At 37.5% G+C, this 27,739-nt stretch overlaps 2 protein-coding genes across 5 annotated transcripts in view; one reads left to right on the plus strand and one right to left on the minus strand.

Annotated features, from left to right (window-relative positions):
• Window positions 1-3,556: 3,556 nt before the first annotated feature.
• Window positions 3,557-27,418, minus strand: DIS3 (DIS3 homolog, exosome endoribonuclease and 3'-5' exoribonuclease). Of its 3 annotated transcripts, XM_017523629.2 has the most exons (22): window positions 26,810-27,319; window positions 26,491-26,558; window positions 26,045-26,202; window positions 23,371-23,564; window positions 22,622-22,695; window positions 21,144-21,311; window positions 20,436-20,600; window positions 18,856-18,969; window positions 18,594-18,731; window positions 17,608-17,754; window positions 16,808-16,924; window positions 16,447-16,548; window positions 15,445-15,509; window positions 15,271-15,355; window positions 13,168-13,295; window positions 10,452-10,538; window positions 7,912-8,068; window positions 6,409-6,623; window positions 6,129-6,297; window positions 5,847-6,005; window positions 4,986-5,108; window positions 4,133-4,475 (listed from the first exon to the last, which is right to left on the minus strand). In XM_017523629.2, the coding sequence occupies exons 4-22, from the start codon at window positions 23,462-23,464 to the stop codon at window positions 4,389-4,391; spliced, it is 2,394 nt and encodes a 797-aa protein (XP_017379118.1). In that variant the 5' UTR covers window positions 23,465-23,564; window positions 26,045-26,202; window positions 26,491-26,558; window positions 26,810-27,319; the 3' UTR covers window positions 4,133-4,388. The 3 variants fall into 3 exon arrangements, with proteins under 3 accessions (XP_017379119.1, XP_017379116.1, XP_017379118.1); XM_017523630.2 differs by lacking the exon at window positions 26,045-26,202 and having other exon boundaries at window positions 3,557-4,475; window positions 26,810-27,418; XM_017523627.2 differs by lacking the exon at window positions 26,491-26,558 and having other exon boundaries at window positions 3,557-4,475; window positions 26,810-27,153.
• The window catches only part of PIBF1 (progesterone immunomodulatory binding factor 1), a 233,993-nt gene continuing 233,521 nt past the window's right edge, over window positions 27,268-27,739 (plus strand). For both annotated transcript variants that reach the window (XM_017523632.2, XM_037736793.1), the window contains exon 1: window positions 27,268-27,569. The gene's annotated coding sequence lies outside the window, so the exon portion shown is untranslated. The remainder of the gene's footprint in view (window positions 27,570-27,739) is intronic.

Here is a 27,739-nt window from a genome sequence, read left to right on the forward strand (position 1 = left end):
TGTGTCATTGTCTTCTTTCCTCTGTAACCATTCCCTGAAAGCTTAACTGCTGACCTGCAGAAAATGTGTCACGTTATGTACCTAGCTCATCATCAACACACTAACCATGAATGCCATTAGCCGTTCGGGGCCATGGCTACAGATACTGCATTGGAAAGTTGTTGTCTTTAATCACGTAAGTGTTAAACTGTTGGGAAAAGCAGCAAAGGAGAAAGGACTTACAGAGTGCCTATATAAACTGGTTATGAATAACAGATAAACAAGGAACAACAAACTGCAGGAGGCCTCTGAGGAGGAAGGCCTCTCCATGCCTCATGTTCCGAAGCAGAGTGACCTCAGCTCAGTTACCATAAACACTGTGCTCAAGGACGTAAAACCCCTTTGTTAGCACTATGATGTAGCCAGACTTGTAGGCTCCTTGTAAGGCCCACTTTCCACCAGCTGCACATAGATAATAAGCTAAAGATAACCACATGTTCTTGTTTTGTGAAACTCCCAAACTGCCACCGTTATCTATCTCTAGAATGATACACCAGTTCCAGCTCATTGATTCAGTTCTGGCTCACTGATTCACTCCACCATAACCCTCTCCCACCATTACTCCACTCCTACCTTGTAGATCAAAGTGATTGCAACCAATAAATAAAGTGGATAATCAGAGCCTGGGGCCTTAACTGCCTCATCCATAGAAAGTGATGGCCCCCTGGTCCCACTCTCTCTTAATCTTTCTCTCATTCCTTTGTTGCCACTGAACTCAGGGTACCCACAGCTGGCTCCCTACATTCTGGTGCCAAACGTGGAACTCATGGATCCCTACCTTCTGGCACCCAATGTGTGGGGTCATGGATTCCCAACATTAAACTCTAGAAATTTACCTAAAAACAGGCTGGGCATGGTGGCTCACGCCTATAATCCCAGCACTTTGGGAGGCCGAGGCGGGTGGATCATGAGGTCAAGAGATCGAGACCATCCTGGTTGACAAGGTGAAACCCCATCTCTACTAAAAATACAAAAAATTAGCTGGGCATGGTGGTGCGCGCCTGTAGTCCCAGCTATTCGGGAGGCTGAGGCAGGAGAATTGCTGGAACCCAGGAGGTGGAGGTTGCAGTGAGCCAAGATCGTGCCATTGTACTCCAGTCTGGGTAACAACAGCAAAACTCTGCCTCAAAAAAAAAAAAAAAAATTTACATAACAACAACTGGTATACATAAAAGTAGTCCTGGGTACTAAGGGTAGAAGCCTCCCTGGCTATAGTTTTTTTAATAGCACAAGTTAAGAAATAAAATGGTGACTATAACCTGTATTCAAATCCCTACTCTGTCACTACCTAATCTCAGCCGATATGGTGTGGCTGTGTCCCCACCCAAATCTAACCTTGAATTGTAACAATCCTCAAGTGTCAATGGTGGGACCAGGTGGAGGTGGTGGGATCGTGGGGGCGGTTTCCTCATGCTGTGTCTGTAATCCTGAGCCAGTCTCATGAGATCTGATGGTTTTATAAGCGTCTGGCATTTCCCCTGCTTGCACTTGCTTTGTCCTGCTACCCTGTGAGGAAGAAGAGTTCCTGCTTCTCCTTTGCCTTCCGCCATAATTGTAAGTTTCCTGAGGCCTCCCTAGCAATGCAGAACTGAGGAGTCAATTAAACCTCTTTCCTTTATAAATTACCCAGTTTGGGGTATTTCTTTATAGCAGTGTGAGAATGGACCATATGCCTCCATTTTCTCATCTGTTAAATGGAGATAATAGTCCTGGCCTAATAGAGCTTTTTGAGTTTTAAGTAATATATTCCATGTAACCTGCTTAGCATAAGAACTGGCACTAGAAACAAAACATTTTAAATTACTGAATAGGACTTAGGGGAAAATAACAAAGTCTCTGATCATCTTGAACTACTCAGTTGGGACGTATCCCTGAATTAAACCTTCCTATTAGCTGAAGCACAAGAAAACAAACTTTTGGAAAGATAAAACAAGGCCAGTCACACACTGCCTTACTTGCTCTTTTTCTCTATTGTTCTCTATTGCAGGTAAACTATGGCCTGTAGGCAGTTTTTCCCTTTTTTTTTTTTTTGAGACAGTCTTGCTCTATGGCTCAGGTGGAGTGCAGTGGCATGATCTCAGCTCACTGCAACCTCTGCCTCCCAGGGTCAAGCAATTCTTCTGCCTCAGCCTCCTGAGTAACTGGGATTACAGTGCTCGCCACCATGCCTCTCTACTTCTGTATTTTTAGTAGAGATGGGGTTTCGCCATGTTTGCCAGGCTGGTCTTGAACTCCTGACATCAGGTGATCCACCCACCTCGGCCTCCCAAAGTGCTAGGATTACAGGTGAGAACCACTGCACCTGGCTGGCAAAGTCTTTTAAATGGTTGGTGGGGGTGGGGGAATCAAATAAGTAATGTTTTGTGACACATCAAAATTATAATGACATGCTGTATAACTTTTGGTCAACAGTGGACCACATATATGATGGAGTTTAAATTTTCCTACTGCCAGATTGCAATGGAGTTGAAAAATTCCTATTGCCTGGGGACATAGCCATGGTAACATCATGGTGAAATTATTTATGTAGCCTAAGTGTATAGTGTTGATAAAAGTCTATAGTAGTGCACAGTAACATCCTAGGCCTTCACATGCACTAACCACTTACTGACTCACCCAGAGCCAGCTTCCAGCCCTGCAAACTGTTCATGGCAAGTGTCCTAAATAGGTGTACCACTTTATATTTTTACTGTACCTTTTCTATGTTTAGATATGTTTAGATACTCAAATACTTAGCACTGTGTTACAACTGCCTACAGTAATCAGTACAGTAACATGCCATACAGGTTTGTAGGTTAGGAGCAGTAGGCTATACCATATAGGATGCCATAATAGGGTATACCATCTGGGTTTGTGTAACTACATCATGATGTTCACACATGGACGAAATTGCCAAGTGACATTTCTCAGAACATATCCTTATCATGGCGACTTATGACTATGAAACTTAACAAATCAGGTTTTGTTGGAATACAGCCATGTTCATTTGTTTACATATTGTATATGGCTCTTTACACACTATCAACAGCAGAGTTGTATACTATAGTGGCGATACAGACCACAGCCAACAAAGTCTAAAATTTCTGGCACTTTGCAGAAAAGGTTTGTTGACTTCTCCTCTACTGTGTTAGTGCCACTTACCCATTTTAATTGGACCAAAGACTACTCAAGTCTATCTTCCTCCAACTGACACAAGTTCTGCCTCAATGTATGGAGGTTTTCCTCAGTAATAGGAAACTGGAAAAATTATTCAACATTTATTGAGTGCCTAAATGACTATGTATATTTAGTGTAACTGCTGATTTACGTGCCAGTCTTTTCTCACTATACTGCAAACTCCTCAAAGGTAGAGATAGTCTACTTGAGCGGAACCTGGCATACTCTAAGTGCTTTAGAAATTGAATAAGGCAAGTAAAATGTTTTAAGGCAACCCTATCCCAAAATATTCTTGAAGATATTAATTCAATCATTACTAATCTCTGTGATTAGCAAGGGAAGTAGTGTGGCATACCAAAGTTTATTAATACTTAATCTGTTCCCTTTATTATGTCTTTATACAGTTCCCCTCGTGTATATAATCTGATACAACTACAATTTAAAAGCCATTAATTATCTGTCTTTTATTTTGTAAGTAACAAGATATAGACATTTGAATGCCAATGTCTTATTATGGAGAGACATTGGCGCTGAAGTTCAACAATGATGATTACACTTATACCTGGTAATAAAAATACAACCATCTCTCCATTCAGGTCAAAATATCCTACTTCTTGCCTTCCTATCAATTCCCAAACATTCACAGGTGTTCAAGGACCACTGATAATATACAGGAAGCTTCTAAAGAGAGTGAGAGAACACTTAGTAAGTTAGGTAAATTAAAGATGACAAAGGAGATTACATTCTCAACACTGACAGCTTTCAAGACTTAGAAAGAGATTGTTCCTTGCTTCTAAAATTGTTCTATTTTCCTCTGTAGGAAAATGAAAGTTTTTTCCTACCAATATTAAGTAATCAAAGTACTTACACAAAATTAATCTGCTCCTCCATGGGCAGATGAGCACTCCATTTACATGATATTTACAGATCCCTGAAGTTGCTGTCCTGTCACCGTATTTAACTGATGGATATTCAATTGAATTATTCTGCATAAATAATTCTATTCAACCCAGAACTAAAGTTGTATGATGGGATAGATACAGTCAACTGTTCAATAAAAATGCAAATGTCTGAAATTATTAAAATGTACTTAAAAGAAACAAACTGTATCACACACTTAGGCTTAGAGGTGTTCTCTCAAGTTTTTTCTTTTAAAAAGGAAACCAGTCTTTGAAGACTTTTCTTGAATGTAGCTATTTTTCAAACTTCATCTTCTTTTTCTCTGGTCCATTAAGGTTCATGTTTGAAATATTATCAGGAGGAATGCTTATTCCTGGTATCTAAAGTAATGCAAATGGGGGAAAACAATGTGATTTACTTTACAAAGTAACAGTGGTTCAAAAATGTAAAAGACAGTCTCAATAGGTGAGAAGCAGGTCATCTGGGAAGTTTTTTTAACTGTAATACAGTCTTCCACATGGGGAGCCACTGTGATTGACAGAATCAGAGGTTTCAAGTGTGTTGGGGAAGTACACAAGTTAACAGTATCTTAGGTGAAACACCTACACTTTATTTTCAAAGTGCAGAGTTCAAAACTTCTAGAGAAAAAAGACTAAGCAGGAGAATGGAAGATCTTTTTATTTTGGTATCAAAGACCTGAAAAGAATCTCAGATGTCTAGAATCCCATGACCTGAGGAAATCAGTGAGAAAACAGGATTTGCTATGCAAATATTTGATTTCTACAGCACTTACAGGGTTAACATTAAACAGAAATAACTATGTCCCTCTCTTTGACAAAGTATGTACTGTTCATTCCATCACAACATGGAAATTTTAAGTTTGGTCTTACCTGTGGTTCTACCAGAGACATTCGGATTTTCTGATGCTGAAGATTAGATGAGTCTAACACGATTTTCACTTTAACTTTATCAAATACATGGAACACTGTGTCTTCTATTTTAAGTGAGGGTATCTAAACAAAACACATTTTATCATTCTTAATTGCTTCCTTACATTTGAGGCTTTGTTCTCATCCTTTACAATTTATCTTACATAGTAATTTAAACGTTTAAATATAAAAATTAGTAAGCATCTAGATGTTTGACATAAAAGCCACAAACCTAGTAGTCTCATGTAAATATGGTCTATTTATGTGCATACTTTCTCCTTCATTAAGGTAATTCCAATATATATATTCTTTAAAATCTTGGTGATTAATTAATCACCCTGGTAAATAGCAGATTTTTAGTCTAGTAGAGGAACACAAAGGTGATTTGGCCAGTTTATTGTTTGACTATTCTCTAAGAGCTGCAGTTCTACTAAGGAGAACAGGGAGTGTGTGTCAAATAAGAGACACTGTAAGTTAAAAAAAGTTCCTTCCCTGAGCTATCAGTAGTCATTTATTCCTTTATCGGTCGAGCAAAGCTTAACATGGTCTAAAAGAAAGAAATCAAAGACAACAACTGCACATGAGTACATAGATGGCGGTGACAAACTGTGAGTAAAACCATAGCTCAGGTGGCAAAATTAAATGTAGATAAACCATAGCTCAGGTGGCAAAATTAAATGTAGATTTTCTGGCATGTATTTGGAGATCAGGATAAATTCTTCAGAGTACAAAAAATAATTTTATTTTATGCTTTATAGGTACCATTTAAGAACTCTTAAAGAAAATGTACCCCCCAGAAAACAAACATGAGAAATACTATACCTCATCATCATAAATAAGCCGTGGGTTTGGTTTGTCCTTTTCTTCAAAAAAGACTGTCCCTTCTAAACCATACTTTGGAATTAATACCACAATAGCATTCTTTCTTACAAATAAAATATAGGCTTCTTCACTTACTATTCCTTTGCTTTTGAAAAACAGCTGTAAAATAACATATAACTTATTTAGTCTTAAAATATTTTGAAATCAACAAAAAAATTTGAAATTAAATAAAAAATGAACAAAACTTCATCTTTCCTAGCAGTCCCAACAGAAGGCAAATACCTGGGTATGAAAAGCCACTGATGCACGCTGGGCATACTGAGCCATTTTGTGCCGGTAATTGAGATTTTTACATATATCTGCAAGCTTGTGTTTGTCTGTCAACTCAGGGTAAGTACAGTCAGCCCCAATAGCCACAGCCAAAAGCCGATGAACGATGACATCTGCGTATCTAGAAAGATGAGGGAGAAATGAGAACCATGGTATGTCAGTATTAATAGGTGCTTTTAAAATTCAAAATTATTTTCTATGATCTTTAATTGTGTAAGGAAATAATTAATACCTTCTGATGGGTGAAGTAAAATGTGTGTATATTGGAGATGCTAAGCCATAGTGATGAAAATCATTATCCATTCCAGAACAGAAGTACACAGCTTGCATCATACAGCGAGTGGCTAATATTCTTAACAGAGTGTTTAGATACGGAAAAGCAGGAGATTCGGCCCGATCCAAAGACTCAGCCAAAGACTTGGCTGTATCAGTCTTAATTTCCAAATTCTGTAAACAAAAAGGAGGGAAGAGCACCATATTAAACACTTCTAAGTCCAGTACCATTATGTCTTCAAAATAAACCAATCTGACCAAACAAACATCATATTTTTGTTACTTTCCTTCCCTTCAAAGCAGAAGTAATGACCAGAAACAAAACTGTACTAGTCACTACACTAGAACAATGTTCTGATTCATCAAATTTGGCTGCTTTGTTCTACTCTGCGGAGATGAGTCAAAAATACATCTCTTCTTTTAGGTCTTTGGAAGAAATAAGACAATGAAGGAAAATTCCCTATTTATAGAATAAGCCTTGGAGCAGAGGACTGAGCAGCTGATTCAATTCCAGTGAATATGGAGAAGGTAGGTATGCATGCCGTAAAAGTCTGATCCAAAATCAGAAATCAATGCCATCATGTTAGAATAATGCTCTGCAGTCCAACACTACTTCCCAGCTCTCTTCTAGGTGGGAAAGGTAAGGCCTAATTAGCTAATCCAAGGAAAAGTAATGTAAGCCATAGTCACCCAAGGGGTACCCCTAAATGAAAATCTACTAACAAGAGGTAGGGAGTATGCAGGGCTGAAAAAATGGTGGCCTTTCTATATTTTCCTCTTTTGCATTTATGTAATAAATGCACTTCTTTCTTAGGAACATGATATGGAAAGGACTTAGTTGAAGTAAAAAAAAAACAAAAAATGAAATATATGATTTGTAAAGTGAGGCAGTTCACAGGAGCCATGAAGCAGCACAGACATAAAAAACATGCATAAAGGCAAGAAACATGGAAGAGTTTTATATAACCAGGATGCTGAATACATCTTAGTCTAAACACCTGGCTTTAGCATAGGGTGTTTTTTAAAAAACGTTAGGTTGAGTGCAGTGGCTCACACCTGTAATCCCAGCACTTTGGGAGGCTGAGGTGGGATAATTACTTGACACTGGGAGTTTGAGACCAGCCTGGGCAACATAGTGAAAACCTATCTATACCAGAAAAAAAATACAAAAAATTAGCTGCTCGTGGTGGTGTGCGCCTGCAGTCCCAGCTCCTCAAGAGGCTGAGGCAGGAGGATGGCTTGAGACCCGGAGGTGGAGGGTGCAGTGAGCTGAGATTGCACCAGTGCACTCCAGTCTGAGTAACAAGAGTGAGACCTGGCTCAAAAAAAAAAAAAAAAGAAAAACAACTATTGGCATAGTCTTCTTAAACAACAAAACTTTTATGGAGATATGAATACAAAATTATTTAGAACAGACAGATCAAAACACAAATAGATGATTTTTCAAACTATAGGACCTTACCCTTGACCTGGCTGCCTTAACAAGAATTTCATAATTTGATGGAGGCGGTGCAGGATGTTTTCGAAGCAGAGCATGTTCAGAAAATTCCTCATGAATTTTTTTTGCAACAGAGATATTGGCAAGTAACATAAATTCTTCAACCATGGAATTTGTTTCCCTGCCAATGGAAAAAGCATTAAACAACAACAAAAAAAAGAGAACCTGAGACTTCTCTATATTATATTTTTTCACAGGCTACCTTTGTTACCAAGAAGATAATAAGAGCATTTCCTATGTAAACATTCATATGTGTGTGTACATTTGTATTTTAAACAACTTACAATTCTTTCATCTCTCAGTTACTCTGCTAGCAATCTCTTATTATGCATCTACTGCATGAATAAATCTCACATACTAGAGGAGACTTTACAAATTGCACTGAGCCAGGCGCAGTGGCTCAGACCTGTAATCCCAGTACTTTGGGAGGCCAAGGCGGGCAAATCACTTGACCCCAGGAGTTCGAGACCAGCCTGTCCAACATGGCGAAACCCCAATGCTCCTAAAAATACAAAAAAATTAGCCAGGTCTTGTGGCACATGCTTACAGTCCCAGCTAGAGAGGCTGAGGGGTAAGAATCACTTCAACCCAGGAGATGGAGGTTGCAGTGAGCCGAGATTGCATCACTGCTCTCCAGCCTGGGTGACAGAGCAAGACTGTGTCAAAAAACAACAACACGATTGCACTCAAAACCAGAAGCCTTACTACTCTATTTGCATATAATACAAAAACAAACATTTTCACTTCATTTTACAAGGTCCAAAATATACTTAATCATAAATCAATAAAGTTTACTAAGAATTAAAAGCTATTTAGATCATACAAATTTTGGCTTAAAAAACCAAAATTTTCAACAATACATTACTAAAACAAAGAGATCATATTTATAATAGCTAATCTGGACACTTAAAATGGGTCAGCGATTATACTGTAAGTACAACTCACCCTCAACACACACACAGAGACACAGACACACACACATACACCCTGTTTTACAGATGAGAAAATTGAAGATATGTTCATTATTCTCTTGCTCAAGGTGAGAGTAATTAGCAATGAGAATCTGAGTCCACGAAATCTGACTTCAAAATTCTTAACCAATCTGATACTACTGTCATTCTCTATATAGTTATTCATATACATTTTTAGGTTAGTTTTAGTAAATGATCCATTTTCTGTTGATATAGTGCTTTCTGTGTCTCAAGTCACTGAACGTGTATTATTAACTTTTATACAAGTTTCATCTTGTAACTTCTTGACAAAGTATATTCATTTAAAAAATATTAGAAAGACCTCCAATGATATGGGGACAACATCTTAGAAATGTATTCTTTCTTCTTCTTAGTGAGAAGAAATAGGTGATGTTTTACTTTGGCAAAGCTAGTATCAACCTTTTTCTCAACGAAAGCTCCTACTTACTCAGCTCATTGTTAGCATTAACATTAGACATACTTACACAGAAGTTCTCTATGAGGGATTTTTAGATTTTACAATAGCAGTATAGCACATATTGGTTCTAAGTAAGAAATTTGAGTATATTCCCATTTTTAACCCTTGGTCATTTATTAGAAAAGAGTATATGCATGTTTAATTCCAGAATTAACATAATTAAGAAGCTAGAAAGAGGCCTAAACTGATTTAACAAAAAATATTATTGTTTCCTACATCATCTTAACTAAATCAATAAACAAAAATAATTAATATCTGTATATTCCTCATAGCACCCTATGAGGTAGGTGCCATTATCAATCATAGGCAATTTACAGAAAAATGAATTGAGGCAAGGAGAGATCAAATACCTACTTTAAATAGTTGGAAATATAATGGTAATGACAGCAGAGGGATCCAAACCTAGGGAGTCGGACTTCATAGCTCATAATCTTCACCATAACTCTATTCTGCTATCCATTGTTCTGTCCCACTATCCATTATTCTATCCTGCCCCCATCTTTCTGGTACCACGGACTGGTTTCATGGAAGACAATTTTTTCTATGTGACAAGGGGAGGGAGGGATGGTTTCATCAGGCATTGGATTCTCATAAGAAGCGCACAATCTAGATCCTGCATATGCACAGTTCACAGTAGGGCTGGTGTGCCAATGAGAATCTAATAGTGCCACTGATGTGACAGAAGGCAAAGCTCACATGGTAATGCTCACAGCCCAGGGGCTGGGAAGCCCTGCACTACAGTATATGCTATATTAAATACTTTAGAAATTAATCAGGGTCATCTTTTTTTACTTATAACGACTATTAAGTTCTAATACATAATACATCAAAACAAACAAATTCAAATGGAAAGTTCTTCCATTATGCTACTAAACCCAGTTTTATATAAGAAAAAACTGAGCTTAAATTTACTTTTCTTTCATAAGCCAAAAAAGTAAAAATCATGATCCTGATCATTACGTTGTATATAAATATTTTTGTTATTTGTACTTACAGTCGACATTACATTTAAAACAAAAAAATCTTATCTTCTACCCATCAAAAAACTTACAAACCTAAGTTCCTTGGTCTGCAGATCTATAGGATCATGAGTTTCACTGTCCATGTGGAATCGAACTTCAGGAGAAGACAGAGTCAAAGCCCTAAATAAAAAAAGAGACAAACTATAGTCAAGCAAGCCAATAAGACAAAATTATAGAAATTATTCTTTAAAAAAGACAATGACTACAGAAAGTGCGTAAGAGTTGCTCTCCTGAAGGCTTTATGACCATCTGCTATTTTATGTTCCTATTTTAACAAATAGCTTAGTATTTTAGAAATTTAAAATGCATTTAACAAGAGAGGATGATAGCAACACAAGGAAATCTGAATCCCTGTGCTTCTGAGGGTTTATATATCTTCTGTATCCAAACGATGAGTTTTTATTGAGCTACACAGGTTTTTAATCACTTTTACAAATAAAGAAGGGGATTGGCCATATTTAATTTACTACAGAAAACAGTCACTGAGGCAAGGGACAATAAAGACAGGTAAAAAAGAAGCTGCCACAGGTAGTTTAGTAATACCAGAAGATCCACAGTTCAAAAGTATCTTCCACGAAGATTGAACCAACAGAGCAAAAACTGATAACCTACTAATACGTTACAAGTAGTGATGGTTATTAATATTTGAGTGCTAAGTGTCAGATAAACAATTCACGCTCAGGGCTTTACACGCATAATTCATTTAATGAGCTGGCAAATTGTCCTTTGGAAAGTAAATTCCCACAAGGCTACGCAAGTCTAATGTTTCCTTATACCTTGACACAGCTTTTAGCAGGTCAGCTCCAAATCAACCTAAAACTAAAACTTTTAATGAGGCTGGGCAACCTTGAATAATCAAAGGGGAGAAGAAAAATTAAGCTGACATGGAACAAGTTAAGTGAAATACTAAGTCTAAGTACTTACCTTCCTCAATTCCTCACCTGCATTAAAAGAACCATAGCAGGAATACATACTAGAAAGAGAATCTCAAATCCTTTCTTGCCTTGTAGTGCACTTAAAACAAGGCTCTACATCAGATCTGATATTTATTTATTAATGTATTTGACATAAAAAGCAAGGTATACTTATCACATTTTGATTTTTCCTCATAGAACACCTAAAATATTATGTCTATCCATGAGTATTAATACTTTAAGAAGGCAAAATATGGCTTTTTTTCTGATTGTTTTTTCAATTCTCCCTAAGACTAAAGTGATTCAATGATGTTTTACCAGTAGACAACCATCTACTTACCAAATTAAAAAATACAGACTGTTGAAACTAAAAAATATCTTCCCCAGTTTTAAAATTCTATGTTACAGATGCAAATTCTTACTTTAAAACCACTAAAGTCAATACAGCTTCAATTTACATTTTATTTACGTTGCTTTAAAAAAAGAAAACCTTTGTGGCATTTTGTGTCTCACAAAAAAATCCAATTATCTTCTTCTTATATCTAAGTGACGACTTGAGTGAAAGTTTTGCTCCAGTTTAATAGCATCCACTGGGTTTTAGCATACCCAAGTAATCCTTTCAGTTTCAAATTTCATATTTAAGATCACGTGAAAAAATCCCCTGAAAACTGAGGTGTTAGTAGACATAGGTATAGCTCAATGTAACTACCTCAAACACTGTCCAACAGCACTTTCTGCAGTGATGGAAATGTTCTATGTGTTCCCTGTCCAATACAACAGTCATTAGTCACGTGGCTATCGAGCACTTGAAATATGGCTAGTAGGTTAAAGAACTAAGTTGTTAATTTTATCAATTTTAATGAATTTAAACAGGCACATCTTAAGAAACGACACAAATGTACAATCTGCACTCACCACAAAAAGCCCTTTAGTAACAGCTTGTGACCCCTATCCTAGATGGGCTTGGGAATCCTGAGACCCAGCATCTAGAACGTTCATGTACTTCTTTTAACTGCTTTCCTTCAACAACTCTGAGTTAATTCCCTACACCTTATGCCTTTTGTAGTTAGGCAAAAGCCATGATAGAACAGCTAAAAGACTCATATATGCTACTAGTCAGATCTTTGGGAGGACTCCTTTTATGCAGCTTTTAATTGTCTAAAAAAAATGAGGAGGTTGAGTTAAATAATCTCTAAAATTTAAAGTGCAAGGAGAACCTAATCTACATTTATTTAAACCTCTGAAATCCAATGTCCAATCTGAAAACGCATTTCTAATTAAAATTAGAAACAATCTATGTAAGTCTTAAGGAGTTCTTTTCTTCCTAGAATTTCTTCAAGATCTTTAACTCAAACATAATTTTTAGCACAACAAATTACAAGGATGAAACTCCTGAACAAACATCAGTCCAGAATCAAATTGCTAACATTTAAAAGGAAGCTAGAGGCTGGGCATCGTGGCTTACGCCTGTAATCCCAGCATTTTGGGAGGCTGAGGCAGGTGGATTGCCTAAGGTCAGGAGTTTAAGACCAGCCTGCAAACATGGTAAAATCCCGTCTCTACTAAAAATACAAGAACTAGCCAGGTGTGGTGGTGGGCACCTGTAATCCCAGCTATTTGGGAGGCTGAGGCAGGAAAATCTCTTGAATCTGGTAGGCAGAGATTGCAGTGAGCTGACATTGCACCATTGCACTCTAGCCTGGGTGACAGAGTGAGACTCCATCTCAAAATAAATAAAAGGAAGCTAGAACAAACAGGAGTCTCTATCACTGCCCATGAGTGAACAATGTAACGTGTAGAAAGATTATCTTAAAACTATGAAAAACAAAATATACCCTTTTTCAATCCTTTTTTTCTTCAGAATTTTGGCTAGTTTATTCAGTCCACGGAGACTAGTGGTGATATCATCACGCATATTTGCTGAATCAATTCTCAACTGAGCTTCAGCATATGTCAGAGATGCCTAAAAAAGAAACTGTATGTTACATAATTCTCATAAATGATAGAAAAATGGTTTGCAATATGTCCTCCTGCTTCCACTACATAAACTTCATGATTTCAGAAAACCTAAAATCGGTAACAAGAGAAATTCTTAGCTGTGACTTTATACTTCACACCTGATTTCTAGTTCATTAATTCTTACCTGAGGCATTATACAACATAAACAAACATATTTTAAAAGGTAAAATGGCAATGTTGTTAGCAAACAAATTGTAAACTTTACTTGTATATTACAGTTACTGTATAAATACCCAGATAATACAAAAATAAAACACAAAGGTAGGTTAGATCAACTCTTTCTCTGACAACAAATGTGAAATCCTTTCCAGATGATCATTACTCCCCTGCAAATAATTAAGACTGCAGGAGTAGAGACATCATGTTTTGGAGGAAATCTAATAAATGCCCAAAATTAAGCCTGTAAAAACCAGACAAATCACAGTAGAAAAGAGTTAAAGTAATCCCCAATGACAAACAACCCAAATACACAAATAACTGCTTCTGTTCCTATTTCTCTCACAGAAATTCACCTTTTTTTAAAACTTATTTTTAAAGAGTAGCTTCATAAGTGAAAAAAAGAAAGAGCATAACAGTTAGATAATGCAGGTCAGGTTAGATTCCTGGGAGAGCCAACTCATCTACTAAGGGCTAAGAGTTTTCACTCTGAAACAGATTTTATGTTCTATGTTAACTAGGTTTTTTTCATATAATTTTGTTATACTGACCAAGTCTTAAAGAACTAAAAGTCATTCTTATTTAAAAGTACAAACTGTGGTGGCTTAAATAATGCACCCATCACTATGTGTCAGCCTAACACTGCTTTCTTTCCAACCACTAGTTAGCAGAACAGCAAGAAGGATGCCAAAGGGCCAGAAAAACAGGTTAAGTTTGAAAACCAGATCATTAGAAGATAATGGGTTTGGCAAACCTTGAAGAAAGATGTAGGGCAAAATGAGAAAGAACAGAAAGGATTCTTGGGAGAGGTATTAAAAAAGGAAAAGGACAAGAAAGACAACTGGCTCCATTCTGAATATACGTGATCTCAGGCTAGTTCTACTGAAATCCAAAAGTGACTTAAACATCATTTCTGCAAGAAAGTCCAAAGAGAGAAGAGGTGGACATGCTAAGTTTTAAAACATTAACCAATTATAAGTAGGAACAATGTCAATTACTAGGGTTCGTCAGTTACGGGATAAAACCACTAGTTGGTTTTCTCAAGTGTATACACTTTGTAAGCTTCTGAATACAGGACAACTGCAACATGAACTAATTTCTGAATAACATCAAGAATTAAGCAGATACTGGGGAAAAAGAAAACCCTCTAAATTTTGCTATAACAATACCCACCCCCTCATCCTGAGAGCACAGACCTAGCCCTTGTTTTTCTGCCTAGAAAGACTCTTCCCCTCCCATCCAAACTGAAATACATTTGTCTGTATATCCGCTTTACATGTTCAAAAGAGCATCTAGCTTGATTGAAAACTTCTTGAGAGGTGGGCGGCAATCTCAAATTTAGGTGATGGCACTGGGGCTGGGGCTGGTTATTTTGGCCTGGTATTAGCAATATAGAAAGGGTCAAAGAAAGCTGGCAATAAGACCTGCTTTCTGCATTCTTCTTTGAGAGTAGGTAGCAAAAGGGCCAAATGAGTTTTAGTGTAAATTTAAGTGCATCTGTACGTGTGTAAGCATGTGCCTGCAGCTGTGGATTTTTTTAGACTATGTTTGTATCTCAGCCATTTATATGTATATGTTTTTTCTATTTTAGGGTAAGTAAATATAAACAATTATACATCTCTTTTCAAATACATGAATATTTTTATATGGGTGTGTGTATATACATCCATATACATGAATCTTTACAAAAATTTAACATTATTTAGCCTTTTTCAAAAAAGTACCAAAAAGTTTAAACATTAGAGATTAGCCATGAAACGAACCTTCGAATTAATAACACTTTTGGTAAACTTCGTTTTTAAGATTTCAGCACTGTGATTCATTTCCCAAATACATGAAAATGCCAGCCTATGAAGGAAAATACAGAGTATTTAATAGGAATCAGGTTAAAGTAGTAAATACAATGTCTTCAAGGAAAAAAAGCTATGTAGAAATACCTGTCAACGTCACATTTTAAGGAACACAAATTAGAGCTAAGCAACTCTGGAACCATGTCAATCCTCTGCGAAACATAAAAACAGAACACAGATTACTCAGCTATATCCATACATTTATTTGAGGTTCTATTCTCAAATAGCATTAATCAAACAAGGAAAGAAAAGAGTGTTCTGATTTTTGTAAATAGGAGAATTGAGAAAAGGTCAAATGAAAGGTATGTTTCTATAAAAGTACTTACACAAAACTGTTAAAGAAGGAAAGCTATGAAGGAAAACTGGACTTCAGGCTAATTAATCTAAGTTTAAGTCCTCTACATTAACAACCTATCTGTCCTCTGAAAGTTTTAAATCTCTGGTCTGTACAAGTTTATACTTGATAACTGACATACTCTATAACTGGACCTTTCTCCAATGCTTAATATAAACTATAAGGTGTTTTTAAAATACTAAAAAAAGAAAAGAGAAACTAAATTTTTGGAAAAAAGTATACAGAAGAACTTTAAGAACAAATCGATAACAGACTAAGCGTATCCTTCCCCTTGACTTTCACAATACTTTGTTTTTTTGTTTGTTTTCGAGATGGAGTTTCACCCTTGTTGCCGAGGCTGGAGTACATCCGCGCATTCTCAGCTCACAGCAACCTCTGCCTCCCACGTTCAAGCCATCCTCCTGCCTCAGCCTCCGGAGTAGCTGGGATTACAGGCTTGTGCCGCCATGTCCAACTAATTTTGTATTTTTCTCTGTGTTGGTCAGGCTGGTCCCGAACCCCCATGCTCAGGTGATCTGCCCACCTTGGCCTCCCAAAGTGCTGGGATTACAGGCGTGAGCCACCATGCCTGGCCCACAATACTTTGTTATCTGAACCACTTGATAATAAAAATTTGCAACATATTTAGTGATTTAAAGCCACCTTATTCCATGTATTTTTCTTAGCTAATTCATGGCTGTTTAAGAATCCATAAGTGTCCATAGTGGTTAAATTTTTAAATTCAGTATATTTACCTTTTCACAAAGATACACAGTTGTTCCTCTTCTGGCTGATTCTTGATCCAAGGCATTTCCTGGCCTAATAAAATGGCTCACATCAGCAATATGAACACCAACCTTAAAAAGGTAAAAATAAAAGGAGGTCAATATGCTTGATTGGGCAAATGTACCAATGGAGCTTTAGTAAGATAAAATTTAGCTAAATTTTAAAAAGACTCAGTCACGTCTACCATTTCAACTTCTGACACATGGTCGTTAGTGTGCAGCTATAATTATACCACACAAGAGTAAGCAGTAAAAAATATATTCTAGGTCAAAAGAACATGAACTCAGAACAGAACCATATTTAGATAAAAATATGACTACATATGAATACCTCCAAATTTCCATTTTCAAGTTCTCTACAATGCAGAGCATCATCTATATCAGTACATCCTGGTGGGTCCACACTACAAATACACAGATGCCTCAGGTCTTCTCGGTTTTTCATGTCCTAGAAGACATAAGATTAGAAACAAATAAATTACGTCCAAAGCACAACTAAAACATATTAACAGCTCTTGTGAAATCAGTAAGACGCATACAAAAACAATTTAGCTGTATTTTCTTGATGACAACCACATTTCTTTTTCCTGCACTGGAGCAGAGAGACACCACATATGATTTATAACTAGCGGTTTCCTTACCTTTGAAACATTTAACACATGGAAGTGTCTGCTCCACAGAAAAACTTATCTTTCATTGAAGAAGCAAATGTTCTGTGATTCCTAAGAATGCAATACCTAACTAAATGCAGGAAAAGAGGGCCCATGGTGTCTACATATTTAAAAACACAGAAATTAAAACTTTTTTTTTACTTATCTCCTTCTTGGAGACTCCCATTAACAGATCATAGCAAAGCCCCAAGAAGTCCCACTAGGAAGAAATCTAATTAGTTTGGTCCATTTTTTTCAAACTTACTTAACAATGGAAGCCTTCTTGGGCAAATACCAACTAACATGCAATACCATTGTTTCTTAGAATGGAGTCTAGAAAACATTGGCTTAAGAGTAAGCAGTATACAGTAGTATGGCTTGCAGGGTTCATCTTTTCTGCTAAAATAATGATGTTATTATTATAATAATAAATTATTTAAAAAATAATTTATAACGTCACTACAAATTACTTTCAACTTACCTTTTCAGTAATGCTCCAGGGCATCTTTGGCAGAAAACTAAGAACAGCCTGTGAAAAAGGTTGATGCGGAACATCATGTTCAAGTAACAAAACTTCTGTTTCAGTCTCTTTCTCTCCGACATCGCCCAAATTTTTCACAAAGTGTCCCTGAAACCAAGAGGCACTATTAGGAAGGCCTATTTTATAGCAAATTTACATCTTATCGTATTAAATCCTTCAGCATTTACATGTCATCTCAGTATTCCTAAATATTCCCATAATGACTTCTTAAAAATGACCCTTTGGTATAGACAAAACCTCTCAACTGATTTATGATGGAGACTTCATGAGGGTTGAGTTCTTATATCCTAAAGCATCTATTTCTTATTAAAGTTCAAGTTTAAAATGTGATTCCAATATAATAGTTTCAAAATCTGTTTATTAGATCTGTCTGGAACTCACTTGCCATAATCACGATCAATAAAAGTTATTGGTTTAAAAATTTACATAAAAGAGGCCGGGCACAGTGGCTCACGCTTGTAATCTCAGCACTTTGGAGGGCTCAGGTGGGTGGATCACTTGAGGCCAGGAATTCAAGACCAGCCTGGCCAACATGGTGAAACTCCGTCTCTACTAAAAATTAGCTGGGTGGGTTAGCACACACCTGTAGTCCCACCTAATTGGGAAACTGAGACACAGAATCACTTGAACCTGGGAGGCAGAGGTTGCAGTGAGCTGACATCGCACCACTGCACTCCAGCCGGGACAACGCAGTGAGACTCTCAAAAAAAAGAAATTTACATTAGAGTAACCAAATGATTTACCCTGGAATTTCATAAAATTAATTTTCAAAGTAGACATGTTACTTACCAATTACTTTGTGAAATAGCCCTAAATTTCAGTACAAATCCTACATAAAAGTAGATTCGATTTTTATTAAAAGCAGAAATACTGTTCACAAAATTTTAATTAAACATCCCCAAATAAAATTAATACTTTAAGCTTACATTTGGGTATCTGGAATTTCTGGGCCAACCATCAATAGCAACAATAATTCTCCGTCCTTCTAATGTAGAAGCCTGTCTGGTTTCTATGCGAATTCGAGGGATTCTCTTATCAGCAGGTGTAAAGAGATGTCTTCTTGACTAGCAAAAATTAGAAATAAAGATCTTACATACAAAAAAATCTGAGGATGGAGGCAAAAGAAAGGCTATAAGTTCTATTACATGTTTATCATTGCTTTATTACACAGTAATGCTCTTTACTCACCTCCTTAATGTCAGACTTGGAAAGCATGCCACAATATGGTCTCCAATTCCTTTTTATTATTCCTACAACTCTACCTGTAGGCTTTAACATTTTCTCACTTACAGCAGTCTTAAGCTGTGATATAAAAATAAAAATGTTCAGTTATATTCCTCTTAGTAAGACCATCTCCTTTCAAAATCAAAATGCATTCATGGATACTAATCCACTCAGGCAGTAAATTATGACCTAAGACTACAGAATGTTGATATTTCAAAATTCTAGACGAGAACATGCCAAACCAAACCACAGACATTTTCTCTTGATAATAACGCACTACAAAACCCATTCACAAAGCAAAAATAAATAAATATAACTGAATACATATGTCAGAACTCAACACTGTACAGGTTTAACATGAGGATTTACCAACTAAAATACACACAGGTCTGGAAATTAGACCCGGTTTCCAGTACTGGTTTGCACAAATTAGCTACGTGGTATGGTGACTAATTTCCTTTGAACCTTTGTTTATTAATTCAGTTAAAAAGTAATGTATCTTTAAAGGTTATTCCTCATACAAAATAAAATCCCAAATAAAGAGTATCTGCTATTAGAAATAACAAAAGTTCTTATGATATTTCACCTCTTAACACTATCCAAAGGCCTGGATTCTCCATGGATAATTTCATAGTGAGACTCCAGAGCAATGAATATAAATAAAGGAAAAAGAATACAAAACTGTTACATGTATTCCAACTACTTATAATATTAATTATAAAATATAGAAATAAACAGGTCATATCAAGTAACTTAGCTCATAATAACCAAAATTATTCTCTTCATAATAAATATGGTAGTTGCACAAATACAATAGCCCAGAAATACATCTATTATGTTAAAGGAATTTTACCTAAAGCCTTTTCTATTTATTTATTTATTTATTTATGAGACGGAGTTTTGCTCTTGTTACCCAGGCTGGAGTGCAATGGTGCGATCTCGGCTCACCGCAACCTCTGCCTCCTGGGTTCAGGCAATTCTCCTGCCTCAGCCTCCTGAGTAGCTGGGATTACAGGCACGCGCCACCAGGCCCAGCTGATTTTTTGTATTTTCAGTAGAGATGGGGTTTCACCATGTTGACCAGAATGGTCTCTATCTCTTGACTTCGTGATCCACCCGCCTCGGCCTCCCAAAGTGCTAGGATTACAGGCGTGAGCCACCGCGCCCAGCCTACCTAAAGCCTTTTCTAAAGCAGTTCCTAGCACCTTTCCTAAAACATTAAAGCATTTCAGAAAACTTTAAATTTGTTTTTACTTAAACCTCATGAAGTTAAATCACATACTTTGTCATACATTTTCAGTTTCCTACTTGTATTAACAGTCTGTTTGCATTTAAACCCATTTATTTGAGCACATTAAGACAATAAAAGAAAGATAAATACAAGAGAAAAAACCGTGTATGATATGTATTAAATGTATAGAACTATAATTTTATGCAATAATTCTGAAAGCAATGAAACTTGGCTTTTTTCAAAGCTGACACATTAACTAATAATACAAAGCTACACGGACAAAACAAAACAAAAAACCTGCTTAGATTCATACCATTTGTTCTCTCTCTTCTTCTTTCTCCACATCATCTTCATTTTGACCTTCATCATGTAAAACCACAGAAGACGGTGCTACCCACTGACTCTTTGGGAGAAGCTCCACAGCCACAATATCTTCATGAATAGCTCTGTTTAAATGTTTAAGTCCCTGTAAGATTATCTGTTTAAAACAATAGAGGGCATGTGCCCAAATACATTTTAATGCAATACAAAAATGGGAAGATCATCAAAAAGATATTTACATACACTCAGAATGTCTCTATGAAATCTCTATTTCTCCTTTATAGATTTTCTTTCTCTATAGTGTCCCTAATTCCACACCCTTAATTTCTCAACATCAGGCAGAAAAAACATGAGTCAGAAAACACAGGTTGTGTTCATGGCTTCATCATAACTTACAATGGTACCAAGAGACCTTGGGAAAATTACTTACACTCTCTAAATCTCAAGGTCCTGATCGGTCAAAAAAGAGTACACTACGTACTTTTTTTGGTTGGATTAAATATTAAATGAAATGCCATGCACAAAGATTTAAAAAACCTGACAAATAGCGAGCACTGCAAAAGAAAAAAAAAGGGTTACTATTTGCTTTAAAGGATGGGAAGCCTCATATGCTATGCAAATAGCATTTACCATTAACTGGTCGTAATATATAAAATAGCATCTTTATTTTAGTGTATAAGGAATTTATGTATATACTTGCCTCTTTATTTTCTTCATTGTCGCCATGAATCCACACGGTAGCTTCTAAGTAATTTTCCCTGCTGGCTCTAAATGTTCCTTGAAGGTATGTACCAGATTTTATGCCTTGCTGTAGCTTACTTAAGGGAAGATGCTCTGAAAATATTATTTTTCCACTTTCTATTTCATTCTATGAAATAAGCAGACCAACAGATGCAACTAATAAGTCTTCTGTTCACTCAATACACAGCTAGTATTAATATCAGATAATTTTTGAAATCTACATTATAGTACACACAATTCTGAATATGAGAAACTATAGCAGTGTTTCTTATAGACGAGTGCTAACAGAAACAACTTCCTATGATGAAGGAAATATTCATTTTGTGATCTCTAATGTGGTAGCCACTATGCACAAGTTTCTCTTGGGCACTTGAAAGATAGTAACATCAAGAAACTAAATTTTTAATACGTATTAAATTTAAACAGCCACATACAACTAAGTGGCTACATCTTAGGGCAATCATAAATCTGTATTTCAAAAATCAAACCCAACTTTTATCTTCTCATTTCCTTTTGGTTTCATAAAGTATCTTAAAGGTAACAAAGTATGAACGAAATGTAAAGACTGGATTTATGTACAATGTCCTATCACTTAAAACCTATTTCTGTAACAAGGGCTACCAATTATATTTAATATAGGTATGTGCCAGGCACTGAGATGGAAATTATATTAATGTTACAGTTATCATTTTATTTGATCCTTATAACAATACTACGAAGTCATTATCGCTAAACATTATATATTTATATGTAAGAAAATGAAGGCTCAGAATTTATTCCCTTAGCAGTCCTTCTCACATCAGCTATTGCAATGACTCCTTTACTCACCTCTCCGCCTCTGATCTTTCCTGGATAAAATGCATGATCTTACACACTGACATGAGAGTGGTCTTACAAATAAATACCATTTCTGATGATTTTCTCCTGCTCCACCAATCCACATTCATATACCCTTACTGTTTCTTAGCCTGACATATAAGGAAGAGCTCTCGGAATCCTTTCCTCTATCTTCTCTTCATAGCAGCCCTTCAGGGAGATCTTTATACCTACAGAATTCTAAGTCCTTACTATCTGGACACTCCCCTCCCTCTTCTTTCCTCTGTCTGCAGTGCCTGCCACTTCTTTATTTGTCAAACAGCTACTCCTTATTAACGAATCGGCCATGGATTCCATTCATTTTTTTCTCAACCAAATAGTGCTATCATGTGCCAGGCCCTACTCAGGTTACTGAGAATGCATCTATTTCAGAAAGTTAGCTCTTTTAGGAATGGCATTTCAATAAGCCTATTACATCCACTCTTGTTTATAACACAGCAACTATTCCAAATCCAGCTTACCTACTGACATTCCAATTTTTCGATTTGGTAACTATATCCCTAATATCCCAAAGTGGCTATTTTAATACTTTCACTTTTCAAAAACAAAATAAAAACATACCCCTTCTTCAGACAAACAAGCAAGACGATCTATGAGTTCAGGGTTAGCAGTTAGGCTCTTTACATATTCTTCACCTGAAAAAATAAGTTTATGTTGTTTTTGATAGTGCCTTTTCCTTAGATATGAAAAAAAATGGATAGCATTGTTTGTGACAGTATACATTTCATTCTTTCATTCATTAAGAGACAGAATCTCACTCAGTCTCTCAGGCTAGAGTGCAGTGGCGCAATTATACATCACTACAACCTAGAAGCCCTGGGCTCAAGCTATCTTCCTACCTTAGCCTCCGGAGTAGCTGGGACTACAGTCACACACCACCAAGCATGGTTTTTTTTTTTTTCTGTAGAGACACAGTCTTGCTATGTTGCCCAGGCTGGTCTTAAACTCTTGGTCTCAAGCAAGCCTCTTGCCCTGACCTCCCAAAGTGTTGGGATTACAGCACCTGGCCTCAATTTATTTAAAAAACAAAACTCAACGACCTGTTGATGTGATCATCCCTAAGCAGAGGCAGGGGTTCCAGTATATTTATGAGCTTTCACTGCTAAATCAGTTCCAAATAGGCGAAAATTAACAGTCATTGGGCACCACAATATACTTGGCTTAAAAACTATGTGAAATTTATACAAAAATATCACATGAAGTTACATAGGACTATGAAAATACTAAAGTGAACATCTGACCACAGGCCTGATGATTATTTTTAAATGCATTTGCAAAAATGCACTAACTACTTCTACATGTAGACTTACAAGTAAAAGCTGGTATTCCTTCTTCTACAGCTTTCTCTTTGTTTTTCCTGTCATTTGTTATGAAGATAACTTGCAGCTGGTTGTCTGCTGACATTTTCTTCAAATGTTCATTGTACCATTTTGCTGCTACTCGAATAGCTCTATCATTCCTGTCATTAGCATTTTCTCCCTGTTCTTGTTCTACATAGGTTTCTCTAAATGTAAAGGAAAGAAAAACAAACAAAATAAAAGGAAATCAATAGAAACAAGGATATGTGAAAACTCTTAGCACACAAATCCTTAACAACCACGAAACGAGGAAAAAGTCAATGGTTATCTTTTCTCTTGAATGTATTCAAATGTACATCTCAGAGAAGAGATCAGAATTCTTTTTTTTTTTTTTTTTTTTTTGAGACGGAGTTTCACTGTTGTAACCCAGACTGGAGTGCAATGGCACGATCTCGGCTCACCGCAACCTCCGCCTCCTGGGTTCAAGGCAATTTTCCTGCCTCAGCCTCCCGAGTAGCTAGGACTACAGGCATGCACCACCATGCCCAGCTAATTTTTGTATTTTTAGTAGAGATGGGGTTTCACCATGTTGACCAGGATGGTCTCGATCTCTTGACCTCGTGATCCACCCGCCTCGGCCCCCCAAAGTGCTGGGATTACAGGCGTGAGCCACCGCGCCCGGCCCAGAATTCTTATAGTTAAGTTTCTAAGAAAACAATTTGCTTGGAAAAGTAGAAAACTATGTTAATTACGGGAGAAGAAAAAGGCCAATACAATTTTTTTCCTAAAAAGAGCAATTCAAGATCAGAACTCATACTTTAGGTTAAGACACTAAATAGTTTGTTGAAACGAATTATAATAAAATTTCACAGGTCTGATAATCAGATTTCATTCAAACTGTAGGTTAGCAGCAATTCCCAAAAGCTACTAATAGTAAAATTAGATCATTTATAATCAGAATTCTACCATCATTAATAAATAATGCATAGATATTATCCATGGTAAACAATAAATAAATAGCTGAAGCCATGTAGAGACTGAAAACTCAGCTACATTAATAGTTTTGATTACATATTTTTTTCTATCTAAACTCCCAAGTATGTCAACACATTTATCTATTTCTTTAAACCTGTTCATCAAAGCCAGATTTAAGTACAACAGCAAAGTTCAGCACAATAGCTTACAGTACTTAACAAGATTAAATTGACTTACAAATTAATAGTTCTAGAATTATTTTATTCCCCATCATCAAAACTACTTGCTAATGCTTTTTTTTTTTTTTTTAAACTGAGACAGTCTTGCTCTGTAGCGCAGGCTGAAGTACAGTGGCATGATTTCAGCTCACTGCAACCTCTGCCTCCCAGCTTCAAGTGATCCTCTCAACCCAGCCTCCCAAGTAGCTAGGACTAGAGGCATGCACCACCACAACCAGCTAATTTTTGTATTTTTAAGAGACAGGGTTTTTCCATGTTAGCTAGGCTGGTCTGGAAGTCCTGGCCTCAAACGATCTGCCCGCCTCAACCTCCCAAAGTGCCAGGATTACAGACACGAGCCACTATGCCCAGGTGCTAGTGCTTTAAGCTTATCAGTGAAAGACACAGTCATAAATTTTTGAATTAGTTTTAAACTTGGGTCTTTCTGCACTGAAAAACAAGTATATTTCTATTTCCAGATTTCAAGGAGGTACTAGGAATAAGAAGTCTACAAAGACTTTACTGGTATTCTTTACAAGAATACTGAAGTTTGAGATATAAGAATCAAGAAATTCGAGAAATTAAGGATTTAAAAAACGTGCATAATCTGATGGAATTTCATTACCAGAATTCTACACTCTTACTTAATCCAATGGTTCTCAATCCAGTGAATTTACTCCCACCACCCCCCCGGGGATTTTGCATCATTACAAGTCAGTGACGGTGGTGATGTGGGTAAGGGGTGGTGACTGCTGCTGAGGAGTGGGTAGAGGCCAGGGATGCTAAACATCCTACAATGTATAAAACAGCTTTCCCATCACACAAAAAAATTATTCAGTCTAAAATATCTATAATCTCAAGATTGAGAAACCCAGATCTAAGCTAATAAAAGTACCATAAATACCCACCATAGATTATTTATGTATTATAACACAATAGGCAATATCATATGTTCTGAGACCACACATTAAGTTCAAAGGTCTTGAATCTCAAAACATAACAAAGAATTCTATTCCTTAACCTAATCTTACTCAATGTAATCAGTTACACAGTATTAAACTTTTGAAAAGACCATGAAGAATAAATCTACTTTCTATTTTTAAACCTCCCCTTCACAAACTCATACATTTTATTACTCTCTGTTAGTTGTTCACATAATATGGTATTCCAGGAACCTAGGCAAATCTCATCTTCCAAGATTCTACGGTCCAACTCATGCTAAAACCAATTTGAAATGAAAACATTTGGGAAATAAAAGTACCTACTGTAGTCTAGGAGTCAGCAGCATTGGTTCCAGGCTTGAGCCCACCAATGCCTGTGTGACCTTAGAGAGATCCACTTAGCATTATCTTCTGCACAGGCATGTAAGAATCAAATAAGGTATGAAATCTATCACTTAACTTCTGACAAGGTCACAATTTACTCCCAGGAACCCTCTCCCCACTTTAGCTAATCCTGTGGTTTTCTAATATTTAACATAATATTTCTCCTACCTATGGTGCTCATTAGTGAAAGTATAGAAATGCTTCTCTTGGTTATTAGTCACATCTCGGATACGTTTATAAACGGGGGCACTGCGATTTCTCACTTCTTGAAGAACTGTTTGTAGCACAATTACATTCCTGATGGCAGGGTCCTCAAGAACATCAATCTTAAAAAAAGAAAAATAAAGTCAATTTTTCCTGTATTCATTTGTAAATTGCTTCTGTCAAATATAAAATCCTGTTTTATGTTGGGCATCAATACTTTATGTTTTAAAAAAAAACTGAATAACTTAAGCCAACGAGCTATTTGGCTACAGAAAACGAGACAAATCATTAAACCCTTCAGATCTATTAAAAAAGCACACTTAAACAGACCAATCACAAAACTTCGTAGAATTAAGGGTATTAATAAAGAAATACGTTGGCCCACATAGTTTTTGTTCGTAGGCACTTACAAGCTGCCTGGGAGTCGCAGGCTGGAGGCCACAGAATCCCAGGTCCCCGGCCTCCAGGCACTTACAATCTAAGGCAGAAGAGACACCAGGAGTTAGAAAAATAACGTGTCTAAAATACGACTCCAAGAACTAAATTTTTTAAAGCTAAAGGAAAAGAACCTCGGCCTGGGAAACAGGAAGCTCGGATCCCCAGGGGGTTTGCCTCTCCGTAGGTATGGGACACTGCCAAAGACCCGCCTCCCTGGGCCTCAGTTTCCCTATCTCTCTCACCCCTTGTCCCGGTGGGGCCGCAGTGTCCGCGGTTCGCCCGCCCACGCACCTGGTGGAGTAACACGTTAGTGTCAGGCAACAAGTAGTGCGGCTGCGGGCAGAGGCTGCTTGCCGGGTCCTGGGGCTGCGGCTCCAAGGCCGGCCCCTCGTGCGCCCCGCCACACGCTGTGCACCCGGCCGCACCGCAGCCTATGTCGTCTCGCAGGTAATGCTCGCGCACGATCTTCATCACGCCGCCCGCCCGGGTCTTTTTTAAGAACGTCTTGGACTTGAGCATGTTGTCTCGCCGCGCAGAAGCCTAACCCCAGCAGTGCTCTTCCGGCAAAAGGCGTCAAGCTAGAAACAACAACGCCTCACCCGGAGGTTCTCCGCTTCCCGCTCCTGGATATTAGTAACACTTCTCGCGGGAAAACGCCGAGAAAAACATTGGTTGGCTCTCTGACGGCCGCGGGGATTGGGTGAGAGTGAGGAGGGGCGGCAAGGCGGGGCCCGTAGCCATTTCCTCCAGTGGCCGGGGCGGGGCTCGTCCTTGTACTCCATCTCCCATAGGGCATTGCTTTCCGCGCGTCGGGATATCCGGGGAGCTGACTTCCGGCGGCTTGTGGGAGTGTGCGCCACCGCTGCTTCCGTCCTCCTTGCGAGTGCGTAGATGGTTGCCTTGGTTACGGGTTCTAACGGTCCTCTACCCTAAAATTCCTTGTTGGGGCCCTGCAACCTTGAGCTTCCGACTGGAGACGTCTGAGGTCCCTCTAAGTGTCTGCATTGGCGGCTGGTCAGGCCTTGAGTGTGGAGTAATTGACGCTTTCGAGGTAACCTGCGGCTATCTCTCCTTTGCTGCGTGGGGCAAGGAATTCCCCAAGCTGCCAAGTGTGGGGCTTACTTTTCACGCCGAGCGTATGGGCACTCCCTGTCTTGAAACCTTTGTAATCTAGGAGAGGATTTGTCTTTGAATTCACTTTTACCCATTTGCCTTCAAAAA

This window comes from Cebus imitator, unplaced genomic scaffold (assembly GCF_001604975.1).
Source record: "Cebus imitator isolate Cc_AM_T3 unplaced genomic scaffold, Cebus_imitator-1.0 Scaffold29, whole genome shotgun sequence".
Taxonomy (NCBI): domain Eukaryota; kingdom Metazoa; phylum Chordata; class Mammalia; order Primates; family Cebidae; genus Cebus; species Cebus imitator.